The 13,347-nt window shown below is 42.5% G+C and overlaps 1 protein-coding gene across 3 annotated transcripts; it reads right to left on the bottom strand.

Annotated features, from left to right (window-relative positions):
- Positions 1–3,377: 3,377 nt before the first annotated feature.
- LOC123069626 (phosphatidylinositol transfer protein 3) lies at positions 3,378–8,995 on the bottom strand. 3 transcript variants are annotated; one of them, XM_044492532.1, is made up of 6 exons: positions 8,824–8,995; positions 7,671–7,794; positions 7,400–7,579; positions 6,969–7,067; positions 4,533–4,775; positions 3,378–4,001 (listed from the first exon to the last, which is right to left on the bottom strand). In XM_044492532.1, exons 2-6 carry the CDS (start codon positions 7,743–7,745, stop codon positions 3,690–3,692), a joined length of 909 nt encoding a protein of 302 aa, XP_044348467.1. In that variant the 5' UTR covers positions 7,746–7,794; positions 8,824–8,995; the 3' UTR covers positions 3,378–3,689. The 3 variants fall into 3 exon arrangements, with proteins under 3 accessions (XP_044348467.1, XP_044348466.1, XP_044348468.1); XM_044492531.1 differs by having other exon boundaries at positions 8,610–8,956; XM_044492533.1 differs by lacking the exon at positions 8,824–8,995 and adding an exon at positions 8,346–8,368.
- Between the last annotated feature and the right edge of the window lie 4,352 nt (positions 8,996–13,347).

Genomic DNA, 13,347 nt, shown 5'->3' on the forward strand with positions numbered 1-13,347 from the left:
TTTGAATTCTATACGAGGCGGCTGGAGTGCACAACGGTCCAGCGCAGGCATAGTTGGAGCTGCGCTGTTCAGGAACGTGAGCATAGCTGATGAGATTTGTTGCTGAAAAAAACCTGCAGATATGTTTTTTTTTATTTTTGAGCTGAAGCCTGCACGTACTCCCTCCGTCCGAAAATATTTGTCATCAAAACGGACAAAAATGGATGTATCCAGAACTAAAATACATCTAGATACATCCCCTTTTATTCATTTTGATGACAAGTATTTCCGGACGGAGGAAGTACGTGGAAAGCATGACATGATAAGAGATGAAATTATGTAGAGGGATCCAGCGGCCCAGCAGGGTCAAAATATTTAAGGGAAACAGTACAGGCCGCCTGGTGGACTGGCGGCAGCCTCCACGTGGGCTGCGAGCCAGGCCCCATGGCCCATTCCGTTCTATTGCGCTCGCCGCTGGGCACCAATTTCTGTTTCGCGGCAGCTGCCGCCTGGGCCTGTGGCGGCAGGTGCTGCCGCCTCCCCTCGTGGCGGCAGGCGCCACGTGTCGGCTGGCGCGCCTGCCGCCATAGAGCAGCCGGTCTTTTTTGCCAATTCGTCTGAGAGATGGTCTTTTTTGTCAATTACATTGGATAAGTGGTCTTTTTAGACAAAAATTCTGGCTTTAGGGCAACCTTAGCATTGATGAGACTCCCAAGGAACCGCTTTCGTTCCCTACTGCTAGTGGGGTAGGCGATATTGGAGGCCTAATGTCGTGCTCCCTCCCTCCGCCGGTGAGGCCGTGGATTCCCATCTTCTCCGTGTGGCGCTCCGGCGTAGATTTCATGTTGTATCTAGGATTAGGGTTAGGTTTTGTGGGCATTGAGGTGGTTGATGGTTGAGGCATCTACGATCGATCTTCGTGGTCTAAGTCCTCCTTTACCAGGCTACCCGACGTTAGTTTTACGTTTTCACCGTTGTTGTTTCATGCACATAATTTTTCATCGTCGTTGAATGCTTTGTTGTTTTCTTTCTGCCCAGGCACGGTTTATATGGTTTTGCCTGTGGGCTGTCTTAACAATTTTCTTTAACATCTCTTTGTATGTTGTTGAAATCGGCGGAGCGTTATTACGGTCGTGAGGACTTCCTATGCAATCATATTGAATTTAATGCTCTAAGCCCTAGGGTTGTCGGTTTCTCATTATGAAGAGAAAGTGTATGCTAATGAACAAAAATCCACGTCCGTGTTACCTTTAGTAAGTCCATGTTGTCGTTTGAAGGTGTCCTTGTTTCTAGGTACAGCAGTCCCTTTTTTTCTGGGTTTTTTGCTTCTCGTGAAAGCAATGTTGTGCTTTTTTCCTTTTCGAGTAGAAGCACAGTTATGCTTCTCGTGGAAGCAAATATGTACTTTTCGTAGAAGATTTGCCTCTTGTGAAGGCACAGGTTACGCTTCTCGGGAAAACAAATTTGTGCTTCCATGAGAAACACAACCATGCTACTCATGAAAGCACAAATGTGTTAAAAAAAGCATTTCCCCCCTCCAAAACCTGAAAAGAAACAGCCAAAAACATAAACCCCCCCCCCTCCAAAAAAAACATCTAAAACTCAAAAACGCGTGTAGAAAAAAAAGGTACAGAGGAAGCACCCAACACGCGACACATGACGATGGCTGGACGCACCATTTGACGCGCTCCCAGACGACAAAAGTAACCCTTGGGGAGCTAACTTGTGGTTTCTTTCTTTTTGAATCGAAGGCTAACCTTTGTTTTACTTAGGCTAACCTTTAGTTAGTTGCTCTGCATTTCCCACCCATGATATTTTTTGTCGGTCCAAAGAAAGGCCCTCTTAATTTTGTTAACATTGTTTATAGATAAGTCAATTAATCTCACTGAAAACTCAATGGCCTCAGCCCACTAGGTATGCGACTTTTCAGAGTCCATCATATGAGAAAATGCATCTAAAATATCCACCCACCCCTATAAAAAGAAATCGAAAATATCAACGCATGTTTTTTTTAAATACTTCCCTTCCTTTATTAGCTTTTGATAATTGTTACATCATTCAACAAGAGAGGGACAATCTCTGACGGGGCATCATCCACCCACAGAGAAGAATGTGCTCTCATAGCCATCCTCTCGTAGCCATACTAGCTAGCTCATGAGCTACTGTATTTGCTAATCTGTTACAATGATTAAAATAAGTTCGAGAGAACTCGCAAGCCAGATCGTAGAAATCATCAAAAATAGCTGCCGCTACAAATATCCACGCGTGTTAAGATGGCCTACTGGTCAATTTAAGGTATTGGGACTTGTTTCAAAAAAAAATTTAAGGTATTGGGCAACCTGTTCCTACTCTTTGGAAGAAGCCAGCCAGAATGCCAGATATCCTGGTTCATGAAAATACTACTCCCTCCTATACCAATTAATTAATTGACCGCAGCGGCATCAATTAATTCAAAGTAGCTAATTTCAATACTCCCTCCGTCACGGTTTAGAAGGCACAGTTAAATTTGCGTGTGTTTCCACAATAGACAAGATTTAGGGCGCATTGCATTTATTTCTAGTAGCTAATTAGTACTTCGGAGTACTATTTCTATATGCATGCGTAGTATGAATGCTATTTTTTAGCCCATCTAACAATCAATAGATAACCACCTAGGTCCCAGAGAATTTCCAAACGCGCCTTTTAAACCGTGACGGAGGGAGTACTTGTCATCAGCCGCACAAAGTAACATCCATCACAATAGGCAATAACTTAAACTAGTAACATGCATACGTTACTACTTCTTCTCTCTCAATATACAGGGCGTGCGCGTACCCTTAGGTCGTCAATTTGACCAACCTAATACAAGTCATATATTACAAAAAATATACCAATATAAACTTCATATGTTCTATTTTCAAAAGATATAATTTTTATGTTATATAGTTTATATTAGGGTGATAAAATTGACAACCTAGGTATATGCGTAGGACTTGTAAATTGAGACGGAGGGAGTAGTCTATATTACTATCTTTATAGTGGGAAGAAAAGTGCTGTGCAGAAGATAAACCATGCACGACAACCGAACGATGATGAAACCAGCCGTCAACTGCACTTTATTCATGTGCATGGACGGATTGATACACATTATCGTTCGCACACCATCATGTGCATAGCATCGCTCTAGTGGAAAGTAACATATATGTGGTGTCATGCAACACTTCATTTATTAGGTTGTAGACTCATTTTGCCTTGATATGTGTGATTGTTACTCACACTACTAGTAATTAGCTATGTTATCACATGACTCTTTTTGTTCATTAATTACTTGCCACATCATCTATTTTGTCTAAATATGTGTTATGTTACCAACTATGTTATTCCCACCGTGGGTAGTCTAAACCAGAACAACACTCAAGTAGTAAAGTGCATCGGTTAGTCTGCTCATGGAACACATGAGCTGAACATCAAATTATTTCGTATAGAAGCGCCTGCAACAGGACAGCCCTGGTAATATTTCTCATTTATGTTACTTGCTAGATGTCAATGCATCACACGTTCTGGCCCAAGCTTCTCTTCCTGATCTTCTATGATACCACGGACAGAGAACATTCCAAGTCTTGGACCCGAAAATGTGACCGACAAAAGGATAAACACTGGCGCAAAAGGTCTAGCTAGATGATTGTGTATATTCTTACTACAGATCTCTCAAATAGAGCAACTATTAGCAGTTAAGTGGCGCAGGCCTTCTTCATCGCGCCGTGCTCTCCATCTTCGTGCTTCGGGGAATCTGTTCCGCTGTAGAAGGAAGCCTCGCTTGAAGCGTCAGAGCCCGCATCATTAGATTGCATCTTCTTGTCATCCTCTTTCATTTGTTCTGCGTAGCTGCTGTATTCAAAGGTGGCTAGATTCCTTCCTCCGAATGCCGAGTCGAGCTTGTCCATGTCGAAGACCTCTGCCATTATCTTCTGGCTCTCCTTATCATTGGAATACACAAACTTCACCTTCTTGCTAGTCTCATGGTCCAAGAATGGCTTCACTATCTGCCATTGGTTTTTGTAAGTTAGGCAGTTTGATCTTACAACAAATATAGTAGCTCAATAAAGACTAACAATTACCAGTGCAGTCATTCTTTTTTACCTGGAATAACCACTGCAATCTACTATCCAAGAGAAAATGAGACCGACAAATCTGACTCAGTAATGATATTTCCAACGTGCCCATGTTTGGGTTTATAAGTGCTTCCAGAGTTTGGGTTTTGTATCAGGGAACATAGCACACCACAATGGGTTTTTTAACGGTTGATTCACGCTAAAACAGATATATTAGAGGAGACCGCCAAATATCAGGAAGCAATACAGCTAACATAAATTAGAAAAGACAAATTTGTATTTCTCAAAAAAAAAAGACAAATTGGTGGGATAGCTAAAGAGCTGTGATCTGACTAGAGAATTAGCAATACAGCAAAGAATTGTCGAATACTGGCACAATAGCACCTTTTTTTCTTGAGTGTGGAAAACAAAAGGCAGAAATGTTGTTCACAGAGTAATGATTGAGGTTGTGCAACTGCTCACCTTATAGAAAGACTCAAATAATCTAGGAGGATTGTAAAGGATTGCAAGTCCCAATCTCTCGGGATAACAGTCTTGCAAGACACTCACGGTCTCCCGGGTCACCTTGAGCGGTGTGCTTCCCATGGTCCAGCCCTGGAAGTCTATCATCCACACCATCTTCTCCTGATCATCCGTCAGATTCATAATCGCTTTCTCCAGAGAGTAAACAAGATACTTAATTTGTTCCTTCCCCGAGGTAGTGTTCTGTTATATTTCAACATTAAGCAAGCACAGTTAGAACAAACGAAGCTACAGTACTTCACATTTGAACCAGAGACTTGTGTAGTCCAGACTCCAGACTTCCAGAGTGATGTCGATTGAGAGTCAACACAAAACTAGAAAACGAACATACAGAGGCATCCCCATAATTTACACAATAAAGTAAAATAGGCATAAAACAAAAACAAAAAAGGTAAACAAAAATTGCTTCCCAAGATTCATGCATATTGCGAAGAATGAAAACATGTATGATTCACAAACAAACGTGAAGCTATCTTTGTATCTCCTCAAAATGGTCGGGTATTTGAGTATGAATTTTGAAATCTTAAAGGTTGATAGATCAATCTGGAGCTCATATCAGCAGGGTTAACAACTTAACATGATAGCTCCACAAGAGCAACTCTAGCAAATCCTGTATAAATCGGTACTTAGGGATGAAAACGGCGCGGAAACGGACGGAACTGGGTGCTACCATATTTGTTTTCATTTTTTTTTTTGCAGAAGCGGAAACGAATACAGAAACCCCGGAAACAAATACGAAAACAAATACTACCGGAAACAGACACAGAGCGAATACAGAGCGGACACGGAAACAAAACAGTTTGTTGACCAGAACTTAAAATCTCCTTGAATCGTAGAGAAATATAAACAAAAAACAAATAAATTTATGGAATTGTTAACATGACTACAAAATAATATGGTTATGTTAGCAACATAGGATAGTATTGTAGGAGTACATGACAATCCCGTATAGGGTCTAGTTGAGTACGTGTATGGTAGTAAAAGGTATAGGGTCTAGTTGAGTACGTGTATGGTAGTAAAAGATGGTCCTTAGATGATCAATTCTGCTCATTCTACCCATTGTGTCATTGTGTGTTCTTTGGTAGTTGGGCTACCTATAGTAGAAACGGAAATTCCATATTTACGAAAACGGAGAGTTCCGTTTCCACGTCTGTTCCACCGGAAAACACCGTTCTGTTATTGTTTCCGTTTCTGCATAAAAAAATCCATTTCCATTTCCGTTTTGCAAATTTCCATTTTCGTTTCCATATTTCCTCTCTGTTTCCATTTTTGGCCCGGAAAAGCGGAAACTTTCCACTCCATTTTCATCCCTATCGGTACTGCAAAATAGTTTTAGGGTTCCCCCTAAAACGATTTTGTGGGAACTAGAAGGTCCCGGCAGAATAGATCCGCTATAGTCCGTACTGCAAATTTAAAAACTAATTCGCGCTACAAATTTCACAACACAACCGGAGTTCATACATAGCTTAAAACATAGATCAAACTACAAATTAAACCTAGGGAAGGCCGGCTCAGTCGTCAAGGCCGAGGTAGAACTTCTCTACCGACTTGCGGCAAGCGTGGGCGTAGGCGTGGTCCTCCTTTGTGGCGCAAGCCTGTCGGCGGTGCCTTCTTCTCCAGCTGCCACCGCGCGCTCCGCGGCGAGGAGCTCCGCATCCGCCTCCCGGCACCTCATGGTGTGCGGAAAAAGCACCTCGTGGAGCTCGTTGAAACCGGCCCACGCGCTCCGCCCGCCGCTGCGGGAGAGGTGGTCGCGTTCGCCACCTGCTTGGAACACCACAGCTTGACGGTGGACCGGCTAGAGCTGCCAGCCTCCGCGCTGTGCCAGGCGAGCTTGCGCGGCGGCAATCCCACATGGACGCCACGCGCGCAAGCACCACCGACCATGGATCGGTGAGAAAGGAAAAGAAACGCGCGGCTAATTGCTCACCGGAGAAAGGAAAGGAGACGACAAAGGCGGCGGAGCTTATCCAGGACACAAACCCTAAAAAGCCCCCGACCCCGTACATAAAGAGCGGATGGGCAGATTTGCGGGCCGCCTGTAAAAAAATTATGGGCTGGTGGACTTTTAGCAGGCGTGTTCGGGCCGAAAAATGCGAAAAACTGTAAAACCGCCAGAATTATACAGGCCGGCGAGGATATAGTGGATCTGCTAGAGTTGCTCTAATTGTGGTTCGCAGTTGCTATGTCGCTTTCACACTATTACGATTTATTCAGATCAAGCAACTCCAATATGATTCCAAAGATTATTATGCGAGAGGTATATGCATATGAATATATATAATCATGTTTCTTTATGCAAATATAGAATATACATCTTAAGAATCTTATGATGAAATTATTTCCAGATATTTGCGCTGCAGTGAATGAGCTAACCTCTAAGCCTGGCCTCAGAACAAGAACAGTTCTTCCAAGTTTGTCCTTGTAGTCAGCCCTATATATCTTTCCAGTCTCTGCTTCATGTGCAATTTCTTCCTGGATATTGAAAGGATGAAAAGCTTATATTACCTTGAAAACCAGGAAATACAAGTAGCTTCTGAAGTATTAAGAACAATCTTCTTTTGCATTATAATGTTTTCAGCCAACAGTTCATTAATACCGATATCATCCAATCAGCACAGTGGTGTGTTACTGTCACTGACAAGCTTATTCCTCCTACAGTAAACTTACTCTGCATGCTTCTTCGAGTACTACCTGCTCTTCCAATTTCTCGTCGATGTCTTAATTACACTGCTTTTTTGTTTTGCCAATAAACGCATGAATCTACAATCGAACATGAACATAAGAATTGGTTAAACCAGACATACCCAGGAAATCATTTCTGGCTTGTATGCTGCTCGCCACTTCACAGCTGATTTCAGCATTTTACTCGATTTCTGCACATTCCAGTTTCTAGCTCGAAGGAATCTCAGTATCGAGGCATCCGAAAGGAAACCCTGTATTGCTAGCGACGAGGGTTCTTCAAGTTGCTTTCGTACCTCATTTATCTGCTCGGTAAATAGAACAGCCAAATGGCCTTAAGATTAAGTACTTCAGTTGAGACAAATAGAGCTCTAAAGTTGAAGAGTAGCATCTTACTTTCTCTTGCTGTTCTTCCAAGGTCAAGGTTTTCTCCGTTGTACCACCATTGCTTGACTTCCATAGAAATGACATTTTGCTAACTAAAGGGGAACGACTCTTGTCAGATATGTAACTGAAACACCTGCAAAAAATATTATCACACGGATGAATGCCCATAAATTATCTCCATCTTCATATGGGAAGAAAACTGGCGAAGGAACAGAATGACAACTCAGTAAGCCAGTGTGATGGAAGGAGTGTGACATAACTAAAAATTCAGGTAACAACGTAGTACAAAACTAACAAAATTTGGTTTGTAGCTAGAACAAGAAAAACTAAGAAATTCATAATAAAAAAACGCACAGCTCCAAGAGCCGCTGAAAAAAAGAGAGGAAATTAACAGGATGAGCCGCAAACCATGGGAACCTCTGAAATGGGAGGAACCTTTTTTTTGGCGAAAGGAAATGGGAGGAGAGGAACCTATAAGCGCAAGGCACTAATTCCACTGTAGCGTCGATTATAATACTGGTGCCTGATGGAACACCTAACGATCAAGACGCGCTAACACTGGAATATTTAGATACGATCAGTTGTCCCTTTCACCCTGCAGAACTGGATCTACTGATGCTACACGCAGCTTTACGTGGGCTGAAGAACAAACAGGTCGAGATCAAGCCAAGGCGAACAAACTACCTGCGGTTCCCATCTTCCAGGAGGGTAACCAGCGGGAAAATCGCTAGAATTCCAGGGGGGGCAGATCGAAATCTACCAAATTTCCTCACATCCAGTCGCCCAAAACAACACCAGACAAGCGCCGACGAGGGATCTAGAACTCGAGAAAACTACAATCGATCGAACCGGCCTCTATAAAAAACCAAAGAGCACACAGCAACAGTTGGCGTGTCTGCCTGAACCAGTAAAACAGGAGGGACCGGGATGCAGGCGGCGGCCACGCACCTCGGGAATCAGGATCCCGCTTCTCGGCGCCGGCGAGGACGGGCGCCACCACACGGCGAGATCGCTCGCTAGGCACCGCAAGTTCTCGGAAGGATCCCCCGTGAGGAGCAGCCGTGGAGGAAATGTGGAGCAGCTGAGAGAGCCGAGCAGTAGTGGCCTAGTGGGGTAGGCGGAGGAGGGATAAAGCGGAGCGGGGGAGGGGGAAGCGGCGTACGCGGGGCGTGCGAGACCGGGCGGAGGGGCGGAAAGTCGCCTCGCCACCGTGCGGAAGGAGCACCAGCCAGGCGTTGGCGCGTCAGCCGTCAGGTGTCTGCCGCAGCGGCCGTGGGGGCGCCGCGCGTCGGTTTCAGTAGGAGGTGGTCGCCACTCGCCAGGGGATGCTCCTCCAGATTTTTCTTTTAGCGAGAGATGTGCCACAAGGACTTGCAAGGTATAAAAGTCCAAAAAAAAGTCAAGAAACATTTCTCTATTCTTAACACACTAGTACATATTCGGATGCTCACATAAGCACATATACTCACTTATGAACGCACGCACGCACACCTATGCACACCTATACCTATAAGGATCCGCTTGACGTTTCTTTCGCAAGGTCTATGCCTATCATATGGAAAAGAAGCATATGCCCTTGATCGTTCGACAAAGGGATTTTAAAGACCGTCTGATATTTATTTTCAAGGATACATTAAAGAGAGAGATCAATATCATATAAAAAAAGTAAGGCGACTCATACAACGTCTTTTGGCGTGCACAACACCATACTTACAACAACAAAATAACTCGCCTAGTCGAACCTCAAGCAATATATGGCGAGGAGGCAAGATTCTAAGCTCAAAACCACATGACCCCTTCGGTGAGCAACTTAAAAACAAACAAGACTCGAACCTTAAAGACCGCGTCGCGACCAAAACAGAACACCTTGAAAGCACGCCTCGACTTCAGCCAGGCTGGGTCAACGCGCCATCCATCCTTAGCACCTAAAAGTCGACGAGTGAACAGTAGAAATCAATCAGACTCGAAGAAGACGTCATCCAACAGATACTAACGACGGAGTAATTGCACCGTGAAAATCTATAACCATAGACACATTGCTAAAATCCTTCTCGTAGATACCAATGTGACCACCACCTCCGGCTTCAACCCTGGTAGCTATCATGGGCACCCAGGCATCACCTTCAAGGTGGGGACGACACTACCACCTGGCCAGCGAACCGGGCCTAAGGTTTCACCTGGTGCCCAATACAAACATGGCTAAATCAATGTGCGGTCAATATTCAGAACCGTGTGCTTATAAACAATTTTGGAAAAGATAACTAAGCTTAGATCGCTAGATTCTTTGTGATAAAATCTGACATGGGTAGTTGAATTTTCATGATTTTATTTTGGTTTTTCTTATGCTACTATTTCAGCGATGGGAGTAGATAATATGCCTGTCAACTGCGAAGCGTCTTTGGCAACTTCGTTGCTCTAAAGATATGCTGGCTTAGTCTCAGAGGTACCTGTAGAGGTAGGTTGTGCATGTGTGCCTTCATCAGATGAGTGTCCATGAGTGTTTGTGAACGTATGCATCTACAGTGTATTTCTCAACAATAAAATAAAACAATAAAAATCCAAAGCAAATTTTAAGGTAAATGAATGTACATTCTTTTTGCGGGGAAGGATGTACATTAAATATTCACAAAATCTAATTAAAGAGCATGCCCACTGTTGTATTTCACACGATGGATTCTTTTTTTAACACTAAGCAATCACAGATGCCCACGTACAGGCACATATATTCATCCATATGAATGCACATATGCACACCATATTCTTATATAACGGTGTACTGGACTAGAGTGTACTCACCACGTCGTCTCTCGATCAAGTGGGTCGGGCCGAAGACCCCTATGGCGGTTCACTAATGGGCTAGACTAGTCAACACATTATGAGATTACAGCTTAGATCAACAATCCCGTGGTAGATACATGTACTATGTACTGTACCCCCATATCAATACAATCAAAAGCAGGATATGAGGAATTATCTCTTCAAGAGAGCCCGAACCTGGATAAAAATCATCTGTCCATGTTACCATCGCTCTAATACACCTAACTTAGGACTCCTACCTCGAGATAAGAACATAAAAAGCGTGTGTTGTCGCGCCCGTCCATTATAAGGTAGAACAAAAGAAAACTAGAAGATTTAAATAATGCAATTACCTGAAAATACGTAGACATTAGATTTCAGAAAATATCTTCCGAAATTGCTTGCGTCAGTGATGTAGATTAAGGAAAGAAATATATGTTTTGTTCAAGCTAGAGGATATTCCGATTTTACAAAACTGTCAGTTCAAATGGGTTACACTAATGATACATACATATTATCGTGGTGTTTAAAATGTTTCTGTTCAAAACTGAGCATACCATGACTCCGGATCTACCGCCTCTCCAGACTTATGCGAGATAAGTTTCTATAGCGAGTTTGTATGAATGACAAATTAAAAAATAATAAGATCGTAGACAATCCAGGCTTTGAGAATTTTCTCGGTTTGCAATGTGTTCTGAATTAAAGGGCTCCAGTTTGTACATGTGCACATGTGACTTCAGATCACTTGCCATGACTTTGTCCGTACGCTCTATGGAACCGAAAACTCCTCACTATCGTCTGTTCATGTTAGTTCCTGCAGATTGCAATTAGGATACGAAATCTATACAGCAAAACAGAAATGTTCATATAGCCTCCAAATGTGAAGATAAGAAAAAGCTGGTAGAGAGATAACTTAGAGGAACTCAGTTATATTAAAATCATAGTGCTTAGCATGAAGCTAAGAAGCCTCTATTGCCATTCCTCCCATGGTTGTTTTAAACAAAAATTAGAGCACGATACCAAGAAAAGATCCTTTCAAGTTTCAAGGTTGCTGAATTAAATCGGCAATGAAAAACACACCCTTATAAGGCCGGTAATAACTAATAAGCTCTCACGAGTAAACACGAGTTATAATTACCACAGTTGGCAAAGCTTAAGGACCAAAAGAAACACGTCCTTCAAAGCTACATCATCTAGAAGCATAGTAGAGGAATATTTGCACAATTGTTTCTGCATACGGAGATTTTACCTCAACCGATGCAACCTTGAAATAATGGACTAATCACAACCGAAATCTTTCCCGTAGAGCACGAAATAAATAGTCGGTCCTTTTGGATTTAGGTAAAGTTATGATTTCGCTTCCTAACACCAAAACTGGTACATAAAACATGCATCAGAACTGGTAAGCAAATCTTGCCTTATCATGCATGATAGAAACATCGGCAACCAGAATCTAGTAGAGAAGATGGAGATTGTCTTATAATCTTGGAGCTCTTGATCTTTGTTGTTTTTGTTCATTGATCTCATAGGGCAGCCAAGAACGCTAGTGATACATCTCCAACGTATCAATAATTTTTTTATTGTTCCATGTTATTGAAGTATCATTTTTGGATGTTTTATACTCATTTACTAGCAACTTTATATCATTTTTTGGGACTAACCTATTGACATAGTGCCCAGCGCCATTTGTTGTTTTTCTACTTGTTTTTTACTTTGCGGAATATCAATATCAAATGAAGTTCAAATGCCACGAAAATTTTTGGAGATATTTTGGATAGAAGACACCTAGGGAGCTAAGGAAGTGCACCAGAGGAGGCTCGTGGAGCCCACTAGACACCAGGGCGCGCCAGAAGGCCCAGGTGTGCCCTGGTGGGTTGTGGGGACCATAGGAGGCTTATCCACCAACCTTCGCCTCTACAAATACTCTAAAATCCCAAAAACCATAGGGGAGTCGAGGAAACACAATTCCAGCCGCCACAAGTTCCAGAACCACGAGATCCAATCTAGAGGCCTTCTCCGGCACTCTGCTAGAGGGGTCAACGATCATGGAGGGGTTCTTCATCATTACCCTTGCCCCTTCGACGATGCGTGAGCAGTTTACCACAAACCTACATGTCCGTAGGCAGTATCTAGGTGGCTTCTTCTCTCTTTTTGATCTTCAATACAAGGTTTTTGTTAAGTTTTGTGTGATTGAATTTTTCAAGTTTTGGGTGAGATCACGATGGATGAAGGAATAAGGAGTGAAAAGAGCCTAAGCTTGGGGATGCCCATGGCACGCAAGGTAATATTCAAGGATAACCAAGCAACTAAGCTTGGGGATGCCCCGGAAGGTATCCCCTCTTTCTTCTAACGACCATCGGTAATTTTTCTTGGAGCTATATTTTTATTCGTCACATATCATGAGTTTTGCTTGGAGTGTCTTGTATTATATGAGTCTTTGCTTGTTTTGATTTTTAGTTTGTCACAATCATCCTTGCTGGACACACCTATTTGAGAGAGCCATAATGATGCCATGATTTGTTAGAATTGCTCTATGTGCTTAACTTGAATTTTTTGAGCTATGGAATTTCTCTAGTGCTTCACTTATATCTTTTTTAGCACAGTGGTTGTTTAATTTTTGAAGAAAAGCTCTCATGCTTCAGTTAGATTATTTTGAGAGTTAGTACAATTTTGAAGAAATGTCCTCTCATGCTTCACTTATATTATTTTGAGAGATGAAAATTTTGAAGAAATATTTGTGCTCTTGTTCTCCACTTAAATTTGTTTGAGAGCCTATTATAAGCAATCGTAATACATGAAAATAGTCCCAAAGTGATAGATATTCTAGATGGATAATAAAAACTATCATGAAGTTCATTGGATATTAAAATTTGATTCCTTGCAATAGTTT

Source organism: Triticum aestivum, chromosome 3B (assembly GCF_018294505.1).
Source record: "Triticum aestivum cultivar Chinese Spring chromosome 3B, IWGSC CS RefSeq v2.1, whole genome shotgun sequence".
NCBI lineage: Eukaryota > Viridiplantae > Streptophyta > Magnoliopsida > Poales > Poaceae > Triticum > Triticum aestivum.